At 43.6% G+C, this 24,593-nt stretch overlaps 1 protein-coding gene across 1 annotated transcript; it reads right to left on the bottom strand.

Moving 5' to 3' along the window:
• Positions 1 to 9,605: 9,605 nt before the first annotated feature.
• On the bottom strand, positions 9,606 to 12,041 carry LOC140134165 (putative nuclease HARBI1). Its single transcript, XM_072154800.1, has 3 exons — positions 11,363 to 12,041; positions 10,196 to 10,576; positions 9,606 to 9,634 (listed from the first exon to the last, which is right to left on the bottom strand). Exons 1-3 carry the CDS (start codon positions 12,039 to 12,041, stop codon positions 9,606 to 9,608), a joined length of 1,089 nt encoding a protein of 362 aa, XP_072010901.1.
• Between the last annotated feature and the right edge of the window lie 12,552 nt (positions 12,042 to 24,593).

The following is a 24,593-nucleotide window of genomic DNA, read 5'->3' as shown; positions in this document are numbered from 1 at the left end:
TATACAGCCTCACACCATTATACAGGCTGTCAGTCAAGCACTGGGGGTGTGGCTGTGCCTCCCACTTATGAATAGAGTGGACAGCTTGAATATGCTAATGCTTCATTGGACATTTCACAGGTCATTTGCATACAGCTTTAGGACCTCATTGCTTAGGTTTACAGGCATGTAGAGGGACAATGAAGGGATACAGGCAATGCTCTCTAATGGCAGAATATGAAAATATATTTAGATTAGGGGGGTTATTTTGCATGACGGGTTCTCTTTAAATAATGCATTAACATAACATGCGTTAAGGGCAATGTTAAATTCTGAGTAGTCAGACAAATCTCCCCTTCTCAGCTGTTCTGATGTGTTTGAAAATGCATGCGTTTCTGCCACATGTGGAGTCACCCAGAGATACCTGCAAATTATTGGTGCCAATTTCCTTAATTATCTGACAAACCCTATTTAACTGGCAGCCCGAGGCTGCATTTACAGGTGCCGTTTGCCTTGTGTTAGGAAACTGGAGAAAGACTGAACCCAAAGTGTGAAAAGAAGTCAGTGAAAGGTGGAGATGCAAGTGTCATGGTTTGGGGAATGTTTTCTGCAGCAGGAGTTGGAGATCTCATGTAGCTACATGGCAGAGTGAATGCAAAATCTTCTTCATCCCCACATGGTTCCTTCCTTAAGTTCTTCACTAAATCAGCAGCAATTTTTAAGCAGGACAATGCCCCCTCTCACACAGCAAAATGGGTAAAGTTATGGCCAAGACAGACACAACAGTCACAGAACTGTGGAAGAGACTGGAAGGAGAGTGGAGCAGGATCCCAGCAGAGCAGAGACTAGTGATGTCCTATGGCCGGGGCTGAGGTCCTGTGGCCCGGGGCTGAGGTCCTGTACTCTCCCTACTGATTGGTGACTTCTGGGACCTGCAGAAAGTGTTATAATCTTTCTCTGTGCTACAGTCATTGCTGTTCTCTAATTAGCATCATCACATGTGTCCGACTAAGTGTTCACAAAGATAAATGTCAATAACTGGGTACGATACACTGATATTGCTGCACACAGACTTAAATTATTAAGTAAAAGTTGTGTTTATAGTGTTTTTTATATTCTCTTTTGTGCTATACCAGTACTAACGGTGCTGCATGTACGGGCATGTGCTAAACCTATACTCAGGGGAATACACAGATATTATAAGGAGCCACATCTGGTTCCAGACTTGGCTACTCAGGACACAGGGACCTCAGAAGGCCACAGGATTGATATAGCGATAAATAAAAAAAATTCTGTGTTTCTTACCAAGTTTGTCAGGGTTATGTCATATTTTCCTTTCTCCGTTCACCGTGGTGGCTTCTGACTTCGCTCTTTACTCTGAAGCCGATTCTTCTCCTACACGCCCAGACTGCTGCGTGTCATTGGAGTGTGACACCTAGATAACAGGTTCAGTTTAATGACATCAGGAATGACAGATGAAAAACTCAGCCACAAAGTATCACTGGGTAAAGATAATGCTGAGACCTTACACCACTGTGGTATACATAAAGGAATTATTAAAAATAAATAAATAAAAAGGAATAAATATTATACGTAGTATTATGTGAATCCCGCAGTGTTCAAGCCACAGATCCCCCCATAAGTGTCACCTACACATCCCCCCATAACAGTGTCATCTACACATCCCCCCATAACAGTGTCATCTACACATCCCCCCCATAACAGTGTCATCTACACATCCCCCCCATAACAGTGTCATCTACACATCCCCCCATAACAGTGTCATCTACACATCCCCCCCATAACAGTGTCATCTACACATCCCCCCCATAACAGTGTCATCTACACATCCCCCCATAACAGTGTCATCTACACATCCCCCCCATAACAGTGTCATCTACACATCCCCCCCATAACAGTGTCATCTACACATCCCCCCCATAACAGTGTCATTTACACATCCCCCCCATAACAGTGTCACCTACACATCCCCCCATAACAGTGTCACCTACACATCCCCCCATAACAGTGTCACCTACACATCCCCCCATAACAGTGTCACCTACACATCCCCCCATAACAGTGTCACCTACACATCCCCCCATAACAGTGTCACCTACACATCCCCCCATAACAGTGTCATCTACACATCCTCCATAACAGTGTCACCTACACATCCCCCCATAACAGTGTCACCTACACATCCCCCCATAACAGTGTCACCTACACATCCCCCCATAACAGTGTCACCTACACATCCCCCCATAACAGTGTCACCTACACATCCCCCCATAACAGTGTCACCTACACATCCCCCCATAACAGTGTCACCTACACATCCCCCCATAACAGTGTCACCTACACATCCCCCCATAACAGTGTCACCTACACATCCCCCCATAAGTGTCATCTACACATCCCCCCATAACAGTGTCATCTACACATCCCCCCATAACAGTGTCACCTACACATCCCCCCATAACAGTGTCACCTACACATCCCCCATAACAGTGTCATCTACACATCCCCCCATAACAGTGTCATCTACACATCCTCCATAACAGTGTCACCTACACATCCCCCCATAACAGTGTCACCTACACATCCCCCATAACAGTGTCATCTACACATCCCCCCATAACAGTGTCATCTACACATCCCCCCATAACAGTGTCATCTACACATCCTCCATAACAGTGTCACCTACACATCCCCCCATAACAGTGTCACCTACACCTCCCCCCCATAACAGTGTCACCTACACATCCCCCCCCATAACAGTGTCACCTACACATCCCCCCATAACAGTGTCACCTACACATCCCCCCATAACAGTGTCATCTACACATCCCCCCATAACAGTGTCATCTACACATCCCCCATAACAGTGTCATCTACACATCCCCCCCATAACAGTGTCATCTACACATCCCCCCATAACAGTGTCACCTACACATCCCCCATAACAGTGTCACCTACACATCCCCCATAACAGTGTCATCTACACATCCCCCATAACAGTGTCATCTACACATCCCCCATAACAGTGTCATCTACACATCCCCCATAACAGTGTCATCTACACATCCCCCATAACAGTGTCATCTACACATCCCCCATAACAGTGTCACCTACACATCCCCCCATAACAGTGTCACCTACACATCCCCCCATAACAGTGTCACCTACACATCCCCCATAACAGTGTCATCTACACATCCCCCATAACAGTGTCATCTACACATCCCCCATACCAGTGTCACCTACACATCCCCCCATAACAGTGTCACCTACACATCCCCCATAACAGTGTCATCTACACATCCCCCCATAACAGTGTCACCTACACATCCCCCATAACAGTGTCATCTACACATCCCCCCATAACAGTGTCATCTACACATCCCCCATAACAGTGGCATCAGGGATAACTGATATCTATTAGTAGTTACATTTGTACAATCAGACTTTGGAAGGCAGCGAGGCTTATTACACATCGCCGCCTTTCAGAGTCCATTATTTTACTGGAAGTAAAAGACCTGGATTTAGGAGTTTTTTTTTTTTAATTTAAACATTTTAATAGGATTTTCCAAACACAATAGAAAACAAAAACAGTGCATCAAACCAGGCACAAAACAAAGTAAAATAAAATAACAGGTCAAGGTATCGCAGGTGCACACATAAAAGAACGTTATTTAAAACTGAGATACGATGGGGGTTGGGGGATCAGCAGACGACTGGTGGGGGCAGATATCACACAGTATTCAAGGCATTAACTGGTTAAAGTTTATGGGCACCAGCAGAAGAATCTGTGCCAGAAGCTCCTCATAGAGTAGTGGGATCATTTTATCTACACAAGTTGTAACATTGCTACAAAAACATTGTGTTGTGAAACCTGACAGCCATAAGTTTCGTTTGTGTAGAAGTAGAAACCTCCTGATGGCAGCGAGAAGATTCATACAGGACCGGCCCCCGATGATAACATTACTGGATGTCAGTGGAAGCGGCAGCACAATGTAATGTTATGTCACTTAGATTAATTTTGTTTTATATTCTTTAAATTTTTTCATAAAAATAATAAAGTACAAAACATTCACTGTTATAAAGTGATAGATAACTTTATACCCATCATCATGATAGATCCAGGCACCGGGACTGTGATAATCTTATTATATGTGTTATCCATGGCTTCCTTCCTTCTAAAATCAAAATTTAAAAATGATCCTAATGAGCCAGAAGGGCTTCTGGGCAGGTTAACAGAACAGATTCACAGACTGTTACACTGTCTCTACCCTCCCCCTGCTCCGTCAACACTTCCCCCCCCCTCAGTGTGAGATTAAGTCAGGCAGAGGGAGGAGGAAGCATACTAACAGCCTGTGAAGCTACAGCATGGAGGGGCTCTGGTAACACCTCCAGGAGCCAAATTAGCATAACTTTTAAAGTTGATTTTGGAAGGAAGGAGGCCATGAATAACAAGTATAAGAAGATTTACACACAGTGCCTGGATCTATGAGTAAGTGCCCTGGTTTATCAGGATGGATTTTTGATAGCAAATTTCCTTTAAAGTACTCTCTTATTATAGTTTTTCCTTTTACAAGAAGTAACTTTATTTTCTGTCGACATGGGGAAATGTGGTGTTTCTTTCTTTGAAGATTTAGTCTTTTGCGTTTTTTTCCTCAAAATTGCTGTTTTTAGGGTAAATATAACAAACAACATGAAGGGTTTTTTTTTTCTAGTAAAATCCCTGTTGCATTAGCAAATGGACAGACTAAGGCCGGCGGCACACGTGGCGTTTTGAACCCGTGTTTGGGCCGTCTTTAAGCAGTCCGTTAAAAACCGCATGCTTTTTTTAACGGACTGCTTAAAAACGTTCCAAAAACGTGTTCAAGACGCTACGTGTGCCGCCGGCCTAAGAGAAGATCTTGGTAAAATTCTATCGGTCTACACAACGTTCAATCTACAATCCAGGATATTTTCAGACTCAACACCCTCAGTAATAGGTGTTCTTAAAGGGGTGTTCCCACTTAAGCAAATTAATGTTATTGTTTGTGTTATCCAACATTACACAATTTTCCAATAGACTTTCTTTATACTCACCCCCGATCCTCGGTGCGGCTCGTGATCCCCGGCGGCGGCTCCCGCCGCATCATAGTGTGCGTCTGCCGGCAGGTCGCATGGATGCAACTCTGCCAGCTAGAGAAGAAAGAAGACAGCAGAAAGAAGAGAGAAAATGAGCCGCCAGGAACCGACCAAAGGATCCGGACACCGGAGGGTGAGTATTACATTTTTTATTTTTTAATTGACTCGTGTATAAGCCGAGTTGAGGTTTTTCAGCACATTTTTTGTGCTGAAAATCTCGGCTTATATTTGTAATCATTTTGTCAGAACCTGTCCAGCAAATGCACAACCAGACACGGCTTTACTGTAGTTGTCAGACTAGGGACCTGCAACGGCCCACGGACTACAGCCACAGCAAATAAACGACCTGATAAGTGTGAAGCCATATCTGCAACCTGCTAGTAGACCGTGTCAGCCCGTGCAAGGGGAAGAGGAGAGAACTTGCTTTATCCTGACAGCTGGATCAGACAGGTAAAGATAAAGGAAGAGTCAGTCCAAAGTCATAACAACAAGTAGGAACCAAAAATAGGAAATACAAAGAAAATAGAGAATGGTTCAAAGTCACAACAAGCAAACACTATAATAGAACAGAACGCTGCAGTGACAGACACACACTGCACAGGCTCTGACGGGGAGTCTGGGAACAGAGATGGTATATAGGAGACAAACACTGAAAACTAACCACAAGGTTCCCCTCACCTACCTCAGACCATCGCCACCCACAGGGATGTTCTTCTGTGCAGCAAAAGAAGTGATGTGACTATTAGGCTGGAAAGTTATGCTGCTCGGTTACAGTCATAACAGGAAGTTGTTACGTTCTTCCTTATATTTATCACAGTGCAGACTATTTTGGGATAGAAACTTTGTTTGTGCCTCAAGGTCACTATATTTCCAAAAAATTTGTAACATTTTAGAACATCCAAAGAGTATCCAGGGGGGGGGGGGGGTTATGGCTTTTTTTCAATTGCATTTATTAAAGAATAAACGGCACATAATTTAAGAGCCTGATGGATATAAGTATGGGCAGCACAGAAATGGGAGGAAATCACTACAAGAAACATTGCCATAGTCTCCCCATTTGCCCTAGACCAGTGGTGGCGAACCTTTTGGAAACAAAGTGCCCAAGCTACAACAAAAACACACATATATGTCGCAAAGTGCCAACATGACAAAGCAGTAACTTATTGATCCCTGCCGTGTCACAGGTTTTAATCGTATTGGTGTCCTGAGTTCATCAATACAATAGAAAGATGGAGAAAATTGTATTGTAGATTTTCTCCAGGGTCCCCTGAAGAGGAAGAATCAGGGGAGCCAGAGCGGGAGCTCCAATGACAATCCATCTCTATCCACACCTTCTCGCTCCTCCTGTAGTTCTGGCAGCCAAGGATGTTGCTTTAAAATAGCACCGGGCATGGCACTTTCTGGTCTATATTGGACCACAGAAGAAAGTCTTGAGTCCTATCTGGCAAACTGTGTTGGGTTGAAGGCCTGGGTGCCCATGGAGAGGGCTCTGAGTGCCACCTCTGGCACCCGTGCCATAGGTTCGCCACCACTGCCCTAGACTATACATATCAAAATGACCGAAGCAAAATAGGGAATTCATTCATAATGTTCATTTTGATTTCATTTGAAAATTAAAAACAATATACAGACAGTCCCCGGGTTACGTAGAAGATAGGGTTCAGAGGTTTGTTCTTAAGTTGAATTTGTATGCAAGTCTAAACTAATTGTAGATCCAGACAAAAATTTTTTTTGCCCCAGTGACAATTTGACTTTAAACATATTTTGCTGCAATGGAACCAAGGATTATCAATAAAGCTTCATTACAGACACTTTACAGCTGATTATTACAATCTGGGACTATAGTAACATCCAGAGACTTCACCAGAGGTCAGAGGGGTCTGTCTGTAACTATGGGTTGTCTGTAAGTCGGGTGTTTTTTCACTCACTTAATTCCAAATAACTAAAAATGAAAAAAAAAAAAGAAATCTATAAAATTTTATTACATTTTAACTAGCCCTAGGTGTTTTTAAGGCAGCACACACACAAAACAAAAATTATGATCCTTAAACCGCCACATGCTAAAATTCGCTAAAAATGCCCCAGTCATTAAAGCCTTTTCAGGCCGCGTCAATAAGGGTATAACTTAAAAAAGAAAAAAAAATAATAAATACATTTGAAGATTATTTGCTAGCAACCATCTGTTTTTTCATGGATGACACTTGTATATACTACTGCACATATGGTCAGTGAAAACAGACATGTACATTGCACTAGTGCAGTTGTGTGCCGTCTGCCCTGGGTGTGAGCCCAGGACCCACGATCTGTCCCGGCACAGGGTTCCACCCGTGAGCCCTCTCCATACGTTGTACATGTACAGTGCTCGCTGTTAAAAAGGTTAAAGGGGGTCGTAAGAAATAATTTTAACTTTAAATGCCCCTGTGGTCCAACCAATAACATGAAAAAAAAAACTTACCTAAAAATCTGAGAACATGTTTTCTCCTCCTTGAAGGTGTTAATTTTAGGCCTAAATAACTTCATTGCCAAAATTTTACAAATTCATTTAATTCATGTAAAATGCTTAGAGGATTAACAAGAATAACAAAGGCTGTTTTGATAAATAGTTTAATGGGTTGAGTTTTAACCCTTTCTCATATGTCCTCACGGGGTGAGGACCTCTATAGCTAAGGACATATGAGATATGTACTGGATCAGAGGCTGCTATGTGGGGGTCTGGGCCTGGCCTCAGCGCCAGAAACAAACAAGAGTCTACAAAAAAAAAAAATAAAAAAATAAACAATGAACAATGTAGTAATTGCTGTAAGTTTTATTACATTAATGATTTACCAATATAATGAAAAACTAATTTTACCAATCTTCGTTGTTTACAGAAAAACCCTTTTTTCCAAGATCATAAAATTAATGTATTTCACTCAGAGTTATATAGTTAAAATGAATTAAACATTTTTTAACATTGTTGTGAGAGGCAAGCCACAAATAGTGAAACTCCTTTGATGAATAACATACTAAACATAGGATTGGGAAAAAAAAATGTTCAAAATGAAAATAGGACACATATACAGGCAGTCCCCGGGTTACATACAAGATAGGGACTGTAGGTTTGTTCTTAAGTTGAATTTGTATGTAAGTCGAAACTGTATATTTTATCATTGTAGTTCCCGACAATTTTTTTTTTTTGCCCCAGTGACAATTGGAGTTTCAAATTTTTTTGCTGTAATAGGACCAAGAATTATCAATAAAGCTTCATTGCAGACAATTTTAAGCTGATTATTGCAATCTGGGACTATTTTAAAGCATCCAGAGAGCTTCACCAGAGGTCACAGTGGGCAGAGGGGTCCGTCTGTAACTATGGGTTGTCTGTAAGTCGGGTGTCCTTAAGTAGGGGACCGCCTGTAGTCCAATATTCCATCGAGATATTACAGGCCTCAAAGTAACATCCGTTATCACACATGGCAATATATTTACGATATGAGGTTAAAGGCAACCTGTAACCACAAAACTCTACAATAACCCATAGAGAGGACCTTACAGGTGACTAATCGTGGTGTAATTGTGCCAGTGAGGGTCGTCTTTAATTCCCAATCATTATCTCAGATCCAGTCGAGGTGGCAGGAGAGCTCTTGGAACCAGCCATTTCCACCACCTCCACTTGTCCCTTGTCAAAGCCCCCAACTAGCACATGCGTGGGGCGTCTAACATGTTTGTGCAGGGCGCCTGATTCTAGCTGGCCCAATCTACATCAGTAACAGTCAGCAGTGCCGGCTAGTTCTCTCTCCCAAATGCTGTGCTCATAATACTTGCACATACGTGGTGCATTGCTGCATCTGCAACATGTCTGGTGCACTGCACATGTGCTACATTTTTCAAATGACGAGCAGGGGTTGTGACAAGGGGTGTATTTCACCAGCTATAGCCGCTAAGAGGAGGCGGGGGAGTCTGTCCCACCTCCTTGACCAGAGATTATAATGATGGAGTATAAAAATGTTTTTTTATGCCGAAGCACCAATGCAGAGGACCCACACAGGTATCATTACACCACAATTAGAGTCCCCTGTAAGGTACTGTTTATTTTAGGGTTTAGTGGTGACAGCTTCCCTTTGAGCAGAATTTATGTTTTTTTTATTTAAAACTTACTTTTTTTTAAGTTTCTCAACACAGTTGGAAAGGTACATGTACATTGTTATAAAATCACAATGTTTAATTGTTCAACAAAAATAAGTGCATGTAAAATAAGGGTTAGGCTACATTCACACAGCCGCATGGGGGACGTATATACGGCCATCGTATTTACGTCCCCCATAGACGGCAATGGTCGCACGACGCCGTATGGGAGTGGCACAGTTTCGTAGCTGGGAGAAAGATAGGACATGTCCTATATTTCCCCAGAATATGGCGTCGTGCTCCATATATCACTATGGAGAGGGGCGGGGGTGATCAGCGCTCACCCCCTCCTCCTCTCCCCCGGGCGCTGACGTGTGCTCACCGTGCTACGGTGTGGCCAGAACTTCAATGTAGCCTTAAAAAGTATAATAACAGTATTTTTAGAATCAAATAGAAAGAAGAAGTGCAAAAATGTAAACTGATGCCCAATATCAACAAATAGCAAATATGACACAAGTTATTAGTTGACAACATATATACAGTATATCATGTAACTGCATATTTTTTTTAACTCTGTCCAAGTTCCACAGCATTTGTAACCAAGTTTTAGGTGCCTTTCCTGCACTCCAGTAAATGTTCAATTTAATAAATTCTTCTGGACTACATTTATTATCTCATTTAGAGATGGTATATTTGTAGAATTCCTGACTACAAACACACGAAAAAAAATAACCCTTATAATTCCTTTTAAACTAAGGAAACACAATGTTGGTATACAAATGGTATATGGAACACGTCTACTATAGAAGCCAATACTGTACTCTGAAATGTACTTATCACCAAGAAACAGCCTGGACGTTCTTATAAAGATGGTACCATAAAGATTAACCAAAATATATCCACAAAGATGAAACCATTGTTGGAGTTGCAACATAGGTTACATTGGAGATTAATGTAAAACAAAAAATGCAAGTACTTGTGCTTTCTGATTGAAATAAATTTGCAGCGATTTGACTCCTTAATTGGAGTCCATCGGTTGTAGCACTTGTGCTTTCTTCGCCTTGATAATCAATGTGATCTCTTAGATCATCTGCAATCTCCAAACTCAGGTGATGCTGCATGGCAAGATTATGCAACACTGAACAAGCAAGTACAGTCTTGTATACAAATTCAGGATGAAACTGAAATGCTCTCTCTGGTTGGTCGAGACAACGGAAGCGACTTTTGAGGACCCCGAAAAGCCTTTCTACTACAGATCTGGTCTCACAATGGGCAACGTTAAAGTTCTCTTCTGATCTGTTGCATGGGCTTATGTAGGGCGTAAGGAGCCATTTCTTTAAATTATATCCATAATCACCTTTAAAAAAACAAAAACAAAATATAAAATAATTAAATTACTTAGGTTTTTTTTGTGGATTAACTTTTTGATAAGTATTGGCTCCAAGGGGTTATGAACATAAAGGTACACATTTATCATAACTAGTGCAGTCTGTACTATGTGCAGTTGCCTGTGTAGTATGCAGGGAGTGCCAGATTTTTCAAAACTGGCACACGTTCTTCATGAATCTAGCGTCCCCTGCGCTCCTTGGGAAGTGGGCACCATTATTTTGGGTGCACTTTGTTCATGCTTCAGAATTGGGGCGCATGTCAGAAATAAATGTGGCGCAAATTCCGACTAAGCAGTAACAGCCCCTTTGGGTGCACATTTTTTTCTGTCTTGTTGGACACAGAGCAGCCGCGACACAAAACTGGCGCACTCATTTTATAAATACATGTACAAGCAGTTTGCACGTTCTTTTCAATGCAAAGTCAGACGGAAAACTGGCACAAAAGTGTTAATAAAATATTGAGTGCAATTGATGACAAATCCATATTAACAATAGAAGAACTATTCATTGTGGATACACATTCTCAATATGGATTCTAGAGCTGCCAAATAAAAAGTGACCGATCACTACTTTAGGTTGATCTCGGGGGTAGAAATCAACTTGTGCCAAGCTTAGGTTGAGATCCAATCTCAGGCATCGGCTGCATTGCAGCTTTATACGCATCTAAAACTAAACAAATGCGACTGGTTTCTTATGTACGCCGAGTGGCTGGTTGATCATTCATTTAGCAATAAGTTAATTTAATGTAATCTTACCTAAGAGAATGCAATCTCCATAATCGCCTCTTTCAAAATTTTTACCCAGGCCGCTATTTTCTAATATATACTGGTCGTGTGTACTTCCGGGAAATCTGGCCACAACATTTATGATATTTAACCACGGGCCACATGTCATTTGGACATTTATGGAAGTAAACATTTTACGATTTTTAAAATGATGGTCCCAATAGTTTATTCCTGGAATCACTGCCACATGAGTGCAATCTATAATGCCTATAATATTGGGTATCCCCGCTACGTGGAAGAAAGCCTCTTTGTATCGGTTTTGTTCCTCTGCGTCACAAGGAAATTTAATGTAATCGCAGCAGATTGACACAATGGAGTCGATCACTTGCTTTCTAAACCGTGAAAACGTAGGCTGGGTGAAACCAAATCTTGCAGCTACAGAGTGCTGAAGTTCTCCAGTTCTCAGATAATGAAGCACAGAAACCAATTTCAGTATTCCAGGTATTGACCGTTTTGTACTCGATTCAATCTTGCTTTCTATTTTGGAGTAAAGTTCAAGAGTTGCTGCTTTGCTTAGCCCACAGCATTGGACATATTCTGTGTCGTCAAAAGTGGAAAACTCTGTTCTAATTCTAAATTTTCTATCGCGTTTCATTCGTTGTCTCGTCTGTCTACATTGTTGTTCTTTGTTTTTGTTGTTATTACTCATCATGAACAGTAACGGTATAATGATATCCATGGAATACACTTTAACCTCCTTGCTTGTGAAAATCTATATAAAGATGAAAACAGAGTTAAAGAGTTAAAGACACAAAGACAATAGTCTTAAATATACTCAGGATAACAAAATAACACAGTCTCTAATTCATTGTTATTAGCAAAAAAACACAGCATTTCACAGATATAATTACACCTTGTTGCAGAGTCCTGGTGTATACAATTTTGGCTGCCCCTGGATACGGCCGCAAATCATCTGACTATGGCAAGATTCTTTTCGTGAATGGCTTTTCTGCCTCCTGGCCCTCCTCCCTGCATTTCCAGACCATCTCAGGCACAGGCACTTCCTGCCGGCAAGCAGCAGTGTGCAGAGATTTACTCTGCAAGCTACAGATTTGGGAGGGAGGCATATAGCAGAGCTGACTGTGTGTGTTATAATATATATATTCATCTCATGAATCTCATCTCTGACGTGTCTCACCTCTCTCTTTCTATGTGTCAGATACTAGTGAATGTTTAGAAGCTAAATTAAAGTGTAAATAAACCCTGGACCCTGATAATCTAAGCACATTGGCAGCACACAGCGTTTTGACTGTGTTTTCATTGCATTTTGAAACAAATTACAACGGCTGAGGAGAGGTGATTTGCTTTATTACATTACTGTTAACATTTGCGTGTACGTTTTGTCAATACATGTTGACATGTTTACACTGCATTTTGTATTTGGAAATGTTAACATTATAACGTAACGTAATATAATTAGCCAAATTACCTCTCCTGAGGGTGGTGTCACACGTGGCGTTTTGAATCAGTTTTTAGTCATGCGTTTTCAGTCTGTTAAAAAACGCATGCGTTTTTCTCAGTTTTTCACAAATATCTTAATTAAAACCAGACAAAAACAGATACGTTTTCAAAAACGGAAAACGCATGCTTAAAAATGGACTAAAAACGGGTTCAAAACGCCACGTGTGACACCACCCTCAGCTGTTGTAATATGTTTCAAAACGCAACATTTTACCTGAGGGTGCGGTTACACATTGCATTTTCATTGCGTTTTGAAACGCATTACAACAGCTGAGGAGAGGTGATTTGCCTAATTACAATACAGTTAACATTTGGGTTTACAAAATGAACTGTAAACAAGAAGTTAATGTATGTGTTAACATCACGTTTACGATGCGTTTTGTAAACACAAATCTTAACAGTAATGTAATTAGGCAAAGCACCTCTCCTCAGCTGTTGTAATGCGTTTCAAACCGCAATGAAAACGCAACAGTGCTTTCTTAGGGTGTGTTCACATGTTCGGTTTTTAGATGCAGATGTCCAAAGCAGGATTGGAGAGAAATAAAAAAGGAGGAGCATCTGAACACACCCTTAACAGTAATATAATTAGGCAAATCACCTTTCCACAGCTGTTGTATATACGTTTCAAACGCAACCACAACGCAACGTGTGAACGCGCCCTCAGGGTGAAGACACATGTGGCGTTTTTAGGCCGTTTTTAGTTAATGCCTTTTTAGATCGTTAAAAACGCATGTGTTAAAAAACGCATCCGTTTTTTATGAGTTTTTATGATCTGAAAATTAAAAACGTCCCAAAAACGTCATGTGTGGCATCACGCTGGCGCCACACGTAGCGCTTTGTCTGCGCTTGCAAACGCACACAAAGTTTCTATGGAAACGCCTGCGATCGGGAACGAGCCGCCGGTGTTTTGCGGCTACAGACAAAGCGCTACGTGTGGCGCCAGCCTAAAGACTTTGGAATGTGTCAAAAACGCATCATTAAACGCAACGCATTGTGTGAATACGCCCTCAGACACAGTTTTCGATCCTCAAAGGCCGGTGACACACCTGGGGTTTTTGCATCCTTGAAAAACGCATCATATTTGCATATTAGCTTTTTCAATGGGTTTTTGTTTAAAGTGTATTAACTTGGCGTTTTCTCCCCTTCGTTTTTTTTTGTCTGTGTTTTTTGAGGTGTGTTTTCATTGCGTTTTAAAATACGCATGCGTTCGTGGTCTGCGTTTTGAAAGGCATGTGATTACAAGCACAAACAGCAGGGAACACCGCTGCACGTAATTAGGGTGGTGGCACACGTGGCGTTTTGAAACCGTTTTGGTATGTTTTTAAGCAGTCTGTTAAAAACTGCACGCGTTAAAAAACGTATGCGTTTTTTTAACGGATTGCTTAAAAACGGACCAAAAACGCCACGTGTGTCTTCACCCTTACCGCACATCAAACATTGCGTTTTTAAAAAGGAGCAGAAACATGACAACGACGCCATGCATCTCCAAGTGCAATGCAACAGCTGAATAGATAGATGCCGTATAGCTGTGGTACTAGAAAATGGCTGCCTCAATATAATGGCTGTGTCCTGGTGTATACATACTTACTGGTGACTACTCACTACTTTCCTGTCAGATAAAGCTTTTCTGTCACCCAAATTCCTGTCAGATAAAGCTTTCTGGAGCTTCTTTCTGTCTCCTCAATTCAAAAGCCCGCCAAATCTGGATCAATCTGCCCGGAGACAGAGCTCGATGCTGATTGGTTCATCAGTCACCTTCCTTTCAGAGCCCCCTTGGGATTCTGGGGGATGTAGTTTATTGACAAAAACCAGGAGTGGATTAATAGTATGGGTATGAACATGTCATTGGGAGGTGCGACTTCTCCGTTTTTTTCATTCCACTCCTGGTTTGGACGCCAAACACTGCATCTGAAAAACTGAATGTTTGAATGCGGCCCAAAGGTGAAGACACACGTGGCGTTTTTTGTCCATTTTTCAGCATGCGTTTTCAGTCCGTTCAAAAACGCATCCATTTTTGACCGTTTTTCCTGATTATCTTAATAAATAAACTGGTTCTAAGCAGCCAAACGCATGGTAAACGGCCAAAAAAGGATGCATTTTAAAACGGACTGAAAACGCACGCTGTAAACTGACCAAAAACGTCACGTGTGGCGTCACCCTTAAACGCATCCAGAACCCAAGTGGGAGGAGGTTTGGCCAAACCGCCTCAAACTTGCGTAAAAACGCAACAACAAAGCCACATGGAAATCCGCCTTGAGGGCGTGGCCACATGGTGCATTTTATTGTGCTCTTGGTCTGTTTTTGGTGCGTTTACATTTTCACAGCTGCTAACACTTCCATAAATGAGGAAAAACTGATTCAGGGCGCTGTCAGGGCGCATTCACACCATGCGTAGTGTTGCGTTTTTTATTGTGTTTTTGACGCATTCCAAAGGCTTCAGCTTCACATGCTGAGGTCACATTGCGTTTTAGGGTGGTGACACACATGGCGTTTTAGGCCGGTTTTAGTTTAGTTCAGCTCGTAAAAAAAATGCATGCGGTTTTGAAAAATGCATGCGCTTTTTGAAAACGCATGCGCTTTTGACAGGTTTGACCAATTATGTTAATTCAAACTGGTCAAAAACGCATGTGCTTTCAAAAACTGAAAACGCACTAACTAAAAACGGCCTAAAAACGCCATGTGTGTCACCACCCTTAGGGTGAAGACACACATGGCGTTTTTGGGCCGTTTTTACTTAGTGCGTTTTCAGATCGTTAAAAACGCATTGCGCAATTTCGGACAAACTAACAAAGGATGCGTTTTCAAAAAACGCATGCGTTTTTAAAAAAACGGATGCGTTTTTTAACGCATGCGTTTTTAACGATCTGAAAACGCACTTAGTAAAAACGGCCCAAAAACGGCCCAAAAACGCCATGTGTGTCTTCACCCTTTAGGCCGGCGCCACACAGGGCGCTTTGTCTGCGCTTGCAAACGCAAACACAGACAAAGTCGCGCCCACCAGGGCGGACCTCGGCCCGATCGCATCGGCGTTTCTATGGAAACGCCTGCGATCGGGAACGAGCCGCCGGTGTTTCGCGTTTGCAAGCGCAGACAAAGCGCCCTGTGTGGCGCCGGCCTTAGCAGATGCAGTGGAAACGCAAAGTAACCTTAGCATGTGACCAAGGCTGAAGCCTTTGGAATGTATCAAAAACCGCAAAGCAATGCATCATGTGAATGCGCCCTCACACTTTGCGTCTTGGTTGCGTTTTCAAGAGCATTACTGCAGCTGAGGAGAGGTGATTTGCCTCATTACATTACTGTTAACATTTGCTTTTACAAAACGCATCATAAATGCAATGTTAACGCATGCCTTAACAATACGTTAACGTTTGTAGTTTGTTAATGCATTGTCAACGCATGTGTTAACATCGCATTTACACAGCGTTTTGTAAATGCTAATTTTAACAGTAATGTAAATAGGCAAATCACCTCTCAACTGTTGTAATGTGTTTCAAAACGCAATGAAAATGCAACCAAAACGCAAAACGTGACAGACAGCGCCCTCAAACCAGTCAAACACATGGTAAGTGTGCGGTCACACGTTGCGTTTTCAAACACATTAAACAGCTGAGAAGACATGATTTGCCTAATTACATTACTCTTAAGGCCACGGTCACACGTTCCGCTAGCGTTGCGTTCATAGCGCAACGCTAATGCACAGGGGGCGGGTCTCGGCCCGATCGCATATGCAATCGGGCCGAGGCCCGCCCCCTGTGCGCTAGCGTTGTGTTATGAACGAAACGCTAGCGGAACTTGTGACAGCAGCCTAACATTTGCTTTTAAAAAAACGAAATGTAAACACAATGTTAACACATGCATTAACATCATGTGTTAATCGTTAACATCGCGTTTACTATGCGTTTTGTAAGCGCAAATGTTAACAGTAATGTAATTAGGCAAATCACCTCTCCTCAGTTGTTGGAATGTGTTTCAAAACGCAATGAAAACGCAACCAAAACGCTTAGGCCGCGGTCACACGTACCGCTAAGCGTCCATTCATAACGCGACGCTAGCGCACAGGGGGAGGTCCTCGGCCCGAACGCACATGCGTTTCCAGAGAAACGCATGCGATCGGCTTAACAATCGCATGCGTTTCCCTGGAAACGCATGTGCGTTCGGGCCGAGGACCTCCCCCTGTGCGCTAGCGTCGCGTTATGACGGACGCTTAGCGGTACATGTGACCGCGGCCTTAAAAGTGGAAAATGCTTAAAATATGCGGCATGTCAGTCAAAATCCAGTCAGAAAGTCTTACAGAGGATTTTGGCGGGAAAATGTTATGAGACATAGAACTGCTCACTGGTCTTAGTTTGTAAGTACAAGAACAGCACCAGTGACATCTACAGGCCAAAACTGAGTACTGCAACACAAACACATGACTGGGAGTCCACTTGGCAAGGTGAGCAATGCTCCTCTCACTGCCATGGGACTATAGGAAGCAGCTTTCCAGGAAGTCCAAAAGAATTTAACCGGATAAAGACTGGGCCCTTTTTTGTTTTTTCTTTTCTATTTTTCACTCCCCACCTTCAAAAATCCATAACTTTTTTATTTTTACACGTAAAGAGCTCTGTTATGGCTTTTTTCTGCGTAACAAATTGCACTTCATAGTGATGATATTTATCATTCCATGCCGTGTACTGGAAAGCGGGAAAAAAATTCCAAATGCAGTGAAAATGGTGAAAAAACGCATTTGCACCGTTTTCTTGTGGGCTTGGATTTTACGGCTTTCACTGTGCGCCACAAAGGACATGTCTACTTTATCATTTGGGTCGGTGCGATCACGGGGATAGCAAATTTGGATAGGTTTTATAATGTTTTCATACATTTCACAATTTTTTTTTAAATTTTGCCATCTTCTGACGCTAATAACTTTTTTATACTGTGGGTGGTGTCATTTTGTGCGACTTTTGATGACGTTTTCAATGCTATCATTTTTAGGACTTTACGAGCGTTTGGTCACTTTTTATTGAATTTTTAATATTTTTCAAAATGGCAAAAAGTGACTTTGGGCGCTATTTTCCGTTACAGCGTTAAACGCAGTGAAAAAACGTTATTATATTTTGATAGATCGGGCATTTTCGGACGCGGCGATACCTGATGTGTTTATGATTTTTGCTGTTTATATTTATATCAGTTCTAGGGAAAGGGGGGTGATTAGAATTTTTAGGTTTTTTTATTATAATTTTTTTTTTCTAACGTTATTTATTTTTACTTTCTCAATTTTTCAGACCCCCTGGGGTACTTTAACCCTAGGTTGTCTGATTGCTCCTATCATATACTGCCATACTACAGTATGGCAGTATATGGGGATTTTCCACCTCATTCGTTAAAATGTGCAAATCGGTAATGATCGGTCGCCATGACATGTACCACTCGTCACAATGTGTCATGGACTTCTGATGAGGTCCTTGTCGTACATTTTTTTGCAGGGTGTGATTACATTTTTACTTGTACTATTTTGGGGGCTGTACAACCTTATGATTTTTTTTCCAATTTTTTTTATGCATTTTGTAAAAATGGCAACAAAGTGGCGACTCGGACACTCGGCAGCGATTTTCCACTACAAGGTTCCACCGCCGGGAATAATCTTTTTTATTTTGATCTGACCTTTTAGGACACAGCAATACCTACCATGTTTATGGTTTTACTTGTTTATATTTTTGTTTATATTATATGCTTGTGACACTGTTGGGTGTGATGGTGTGGGGGGGGCTCTGCTGGTGACACTGTTGGGTGTGATGGTGTGGGGGGGGGCTCTGCTGGTGACACTGTTGGGTGTGATGGTGTGTGGGGTGCTCTGCTTGTGACACTGTTGGGTGTGATGGTGTGTGGGGGGGCTCTGCTGGTGACACTGCTGGGTGTGATGGTGTGGGGGGCTTTCTTGATGACACTGTTAGGGATTATACTGAACCAGCCTGGTTACCACAGCATCTTGCAGCGGCTGTTATTCCATCCGGTTTGCATTTAGTTGGATTATCATTTATTTTTCAACAGGACAATGACCCCAAATACACCTCCAGGCTGTGTAAGGGCTATGTGACCAAGAGTGGTGGGGGCTACGCCAGATGACTCGGCCTCCGCAGTCACCATACCTGAACCCAATCCAGATGGATATCTCTGTAAGGAGATAAGTCTATCCAGTGACTGTCTGTAACGAGATGAGACAATGCATGGACTGTCTGTAAGGAGATGAGACTGTCCAGAGACTGTCTGTGAGGATATGAGACTATCCAGTGACTGTCTGTAAGGAGATGAGACTATCCAGTGACTGTCTGTAAGGAGATGACACTATCCAGTGACAGTCTGTAAGGAGATGAGACTATCCAGTGACTGTCTGTGAGGAGATGAGACTGTCCAGTGACTGTCTGTAAGGAGATGAGACTGTCCAGTGACTGTCTATAAGGAGATGAGACTGTCCAGTGACTGTCTGTGAGGAGATGAGACTGTCCAGAGACTGTCTGTAAGGAGATGAGACTATCCAGTGACTGTCTGTGAGGAGATGAGACTGTCCAGGGACTGTCTGTAAGGAGATGAGACTATCCAGTGACTGTTTGTGAGGAGATGCGACTGTCCAGGGACTGTCTGTAAGGAGATGAGACTATCCAGTGACTGTCTGTAAGGAGATGAGACTATCCAGTGACTGTCTGTAAGGAGATGAGACTATCCAGTGACTGTTTGTAAGGAGATGAGACTGTCCAGGGACTGTCTGTAAGGAGATGAGACTATCCAGTGACTGTTTGTGAGGAGATGCGACTGTCCAGGGACTGTCTGTAAGGAGATGAGACTATCCATGGACTGTCTGTAAGGAGATGAGACTATCCATGGACTGTCTGTAAGGAGATGAGACTATCCAGTGACTGTCTGTGAGGAGATGAGACTGTCCAGGGACTGTCTGTAAGGAGATGAGACTATCCAGTGACTGTTTGTGAGGAGATGCGACTGTCCAGGGACTGTCTGTAAGGAGATGAGACTGTCCAGTGACTGTCTGTAAGGAGATGAGACTATCCAGGGACTGTCTGTAAGGAGATGAGACTATCCAGGGACTGTCTGTAAGGAGATGAGACTATCCAGAGACCAGAGGTCGCGATAACGCCTCTACACGCGTCATAGACGCGTTTAGAGGCTGATTTACTCCCCCAAAAAATCACCAAGCGTATTAATACGCTTGGTGATTTTCCTGTGAGCTGCCGCTTCCAAGCGGTGACGCTGCCGGCTGCGATCCTGCAAGATATTCTCTGCAGGATCGCAGCGCTGAGTGGCTGGAGGCAGGACAGGGAGGGACTTCCAGCTCACCGTACGTGCCTCTCCCGCGGGGAGCCGAGCAAGTGGTGGGGGCGGAGCCGAGCGCGTGGTGGGGGCGGGGCCGAGCGAGTGGTGGGGGCGGAGCCGAGCGAGTGGTGGGGGCGGAGCCGAGCGATAGGTGAGAGATGGAGGAGCCGAGCGAGGGGTGGAGGAGTGATATCTGTTGCCGGGGCTGTGCTCCTGATCGGTGTGCGATCGTGCACACAGCCAGTAACAGGATCGTGCTGTCTATGTGACAGCCCGATCGTGTACTGTGACAGGGGACTGATAATAATCGGTCCCCTGTCACATAAGCCCCTGTATACAGTGAGAGGCTGCAGGGAAGGTGCTGTATGCATCCTCTCTGCATGTCTCTGTATACAGATCACTGATGACACTGATCCAATGGGCTCTTACCATTAGATCACTGTTATCTGTCATCTATATAAAAGAAAAGGAGGGAACACATATATTATGTGTTCCTCCCTAAATGTGCCCCTGTATAAAAAAAAAAAAAAAGAAAAGGGTTATGTTCCCAAACCGCAGAAACCGAATTAAATAAAATTTCAGCAGCATCAGCCCCGGACTGGTCTGGGGGCCGCCGTCAGCCATAGTCCGCTGGGTAGACAAGAAGGCTGCATTCACACAAACGTATGCCCGCCAGGCCGGAGCCAGGCAGTCGTACGTTCTGCACCATGGAGAGGAGGAGGAGGTGACCCCGACCCTCTCCATTGAAATGCATTGGGTACTGGCCGTAACACGGGGAAAGACATGTCATTTTCCCGTGTACTCAGCGGTATCACTCTGTGTGGCCATCTATTGGGGACATATGTACAGCCACAAGCTTGTGGTTTTACATACGTCCCCATATGGTAGTGTGAATGTAGCCTGAGGGCGCTGTACCACGTTGCGTTTGCAAACACAGACGCAGACAAAACCACGTCCACCGGGGCGGTCCACGGTGTATTGCATTAATTTAACGCAAAACACAGGCGGCTCGTACCCGATCGCAGGCGTTTCCATAGAAACGTCGATGCGATCGGACCGCGGACCGCCCCCGCGGGCGCGGTTTTGTCTGCGTTTGCAAACGCAACGTGGGACAGCGCCCTAAGGGTGAGGTTATTACATACGTTTTCAAACGCATAAGAACAGCTGAGAAGAGATTTGCCTAATTATATTGCTGTCCACATTGCGTTGATGCATGTGTTTTGTTAACACGATATTGACAGCAATGTAATTATGCAAATCTCTTCTCAGCTGTTCTTATGTGTTTGAAAACGCCATGTGTGAACACACCATAAAAATGTTGTGCACCACTCGTTTAATACATACTTGCTATTTGAGGGCGCATTCACACGATGCGTTGCGTTTTTGACGCATTCCAAAGGCTTCAACCTTGATCACATGTTAAAGTAACATTGCGTTTCCATTGCATTTGCTAAAACGCAATGTTACTTCAGCATGTGAAGCCTTTGGATGCGTCAAAAACGCATAAAAAACGTGTGCATGCTCCCTAAAGGGGTTTTCCTGAGAATTCAAATTAGACCCTATCCCGTGTATATGGCCTAACTTGAATTTGTGGGAAAACCCTTTTAAGCACAGAAAACAGGAGCTGTAACTTTTTCCTTGTATTAATAGATGTCTCTTAACACTATATATACGCCTGGGAGTTATACATTTATTAGTGAAAATTTCGTACTCCTCCTGGGTTAAAAATACTCCTCAAAAATTGTGAGAGGAGTATTATTACCCTTCTGGAAAAATGTTAGTGCGACCTCTGCCAGAGACTGTCTGTAAGGAGATGAGACTATCCAGGGACTGTCTATAAGGAGATGAGACTATCCAGTGACTGTCTGTAAGGAGATGAGACTATCCAGTGACTGTCTGTAAGGAGATGAGACTATCCAGGGACTGTCTATAAGGAGATGAGACTATCCAGTGACTGTCTGTAAGGAGATGAGACTATCCAGTGACTGTCTGTAAGGAGATGAGACTATCCAGTGACTGTCTGTAAGGAGATGAGACTATCCAGGGACTGTCTGTAAGGAGATAACACATGGGGGGTCATTTACTAAGGGCCCGATTCGCGGTTTCCCGACGTGTTACCCGAATATTTCCGATTTGCGCCGATTGTACCTGAATTGCCCCGGGATTTCGGCGCACGCGATCGGATTGTGGCGCATCGGCGCCGGCATGCGCGCGACGGAAATCGGGGGGCGTGGCCGAACGAAAACCTGACGTATTCGGAAAAACCGCCGCATTTAAGAACCGAAAATATGTCGCTCGGGACCCGCTTACCTTCACTCAGACGGCCTCGGTGAATTCCGGCGCGTTAAAATGCTTTTCAGCGCAGCAGCGCCACCTGGTGGACGGCGGAGGAACTACCTTATTAAATCCCGGCCGGACCCGAATCCAGTGCAGAGAACCCGCCGCTGGATCGCGACTGGACCGGGTAAGTAAATCTGCCCCATGGTTTTTTGATGTTTAAAGGGATTTTCAGGCATTTACATACAAAATCTCTAAGGAGTCTCCTGCACTTCTCATGTCAGTCCTAAGCTCCCCAGGGCTTCTGTCCACTTTGGACCAGAACTTATAAAATCATCTTCATTGTGCACATGACAGCTGTGCGATTCACTGGCCTCAATAGTCTTGTGTGACCGAGCAACAAGAGACCACTGAGACTAGTAATCAGCTCCAATGTGATGGGTACTGGACAAAGAACAAAAATGATACACTGTGTGGCACATTTACTTACCTGGTCCGCGGAGTTCACCGAAAGTGTGTGGTCCGTTGATAATGCCCTGTGCCGCGATTCACTAAGATCCTGCACCCAATATCCTGCATGTGTCGCTTCCCCGCTCAGGTCCTCCAGAGTTCACCTTTTTCTTCCTGGTGCATGTAAGTGCATTGTCTTGCGACACAATTTGAATTCTAAATCCAGCGCTCAGTCCAAATCAGTCGGATCGTCTGACAGCCTGCCCCACAATTTCTGTCGCATGGAAGCAGCGCAGCTTCGCCAAAAACCGATCGCGTGCGACACAATCCCAGCGCAGACACCTGTTAAATACCTGTCACAGCCGCGCAAATCCCAAAACCAGAGAACAGTTCGAACGAAAGTGCAATCCTCGACCCTTAGTAAATAAGCCCTCAGTCTCTGTTATCCAGCATCATATAGTTTTGGTGCAGTTTGCAGCGTATTCCACCAGATGGCGCACATCTACTGAAGAATATTGGGCAGCTATAACACCCCAATTATCAAGAAGGTCCTAACCTGATGTAACACTTTATACATACATATACACTTATAAGCAAGGCTTTTTCTCGTGCAGTGATTTCGGGTCTGGTAGGTTCCCTTTAACAAATATTTTGACTTTACTGAGTTACAGGAGATGTTTGTGCAGGGCAGTTTACATATAGAACATGTAAATAGGTAAATCACCTTATTGATATAGAAATTACAGTTTCCTTCATAGGTTTTGCAATAGGTGTATGTAACAAGATGCCTTGGGGATGGTTCTGTTACTCAGCCGGGATATAATTACCCTTCCTCTAATGATGTTAAGTCTGTGGAGTCGTCCTTCATCATCTGAATGGACCTTTATTCCAGAAACAAAATAGACCCGTTTGCTTGACCTGTGTATAGTCAGAGGATTCACTTTACGGCCCGTCAAAACACAACAAGTTTTTTTTCGTATACATAATGGGGGTCATTTACTAAGGGCCCGATTCGCGTTTTCCCGACGTGTTACCCGAATATTTCCGATTTGCACCGATTTTCCCTGTATTGCCCCGGGTTTTTGACGCACGCGATCAGATTGTGGCGCATCGGCGCTGGTATGCACGCAATGGAAATCGGGGGGTTTGGCCGGGTAAGTAAATCTGCCCCAATATGTAGGTAGAAGGATTGGATTCTGGGAATATAAGCTTTTTTTTTGGTAACAGGATATAAGATATTAAAAGTTAGAAAGATTGGATATGACAGTTAGGCTACATTCACACGATGTATGCCCGCCATACCATAGTACGGCGGGCATACATCGGCGCTGCTCACCCCCGCCCCTCTCCATAGGAAGATACAGCGACATGTCCTATCTTTCTACGGGCTACAGAGCGGTACGGTGTCGCACGTGTGCTGCACAGTACCGCTCCCGTACAGGGCCATGAGCCCACAGCGATGTATGGGGGACGTATATATTGGCCGTATATACGTCGGTCGTATATATGTTCCCCACACATGTGTGTGAATGTAGCCTTAAAGGGGTTTGTCTGACATTTAGAAAGTTCTCCTACTGCAAGGCCTACTACAGCCTTGTGTTATCCGGCCCATCCCACTACCCCTCTGCTGCGCTAGTCAGGAGATCAGCATAGGGTATAAGGTACTGGGATACTCACCTTTCCCTGCTCCCCCCAAAAGAAGCAGCAG

Source organism: Engystomops pustulosus, chromosome 5 (assembly GCF_040894005.1).
Source record: "Engystomops pustulosus chromosome 5, aEngPut4.maternal, whole genome shotgun sequence".
NCBI lineage: Eukaryota > Metazoa > Chordata > Amphibia > Anura > Leptodactylidae > Engystomops > Engystomops pustulosus.
Note: the sequence above shows the minus strand (reverse complement) of the source record. Positions and strands in the feature narration are given on the sequence as shown.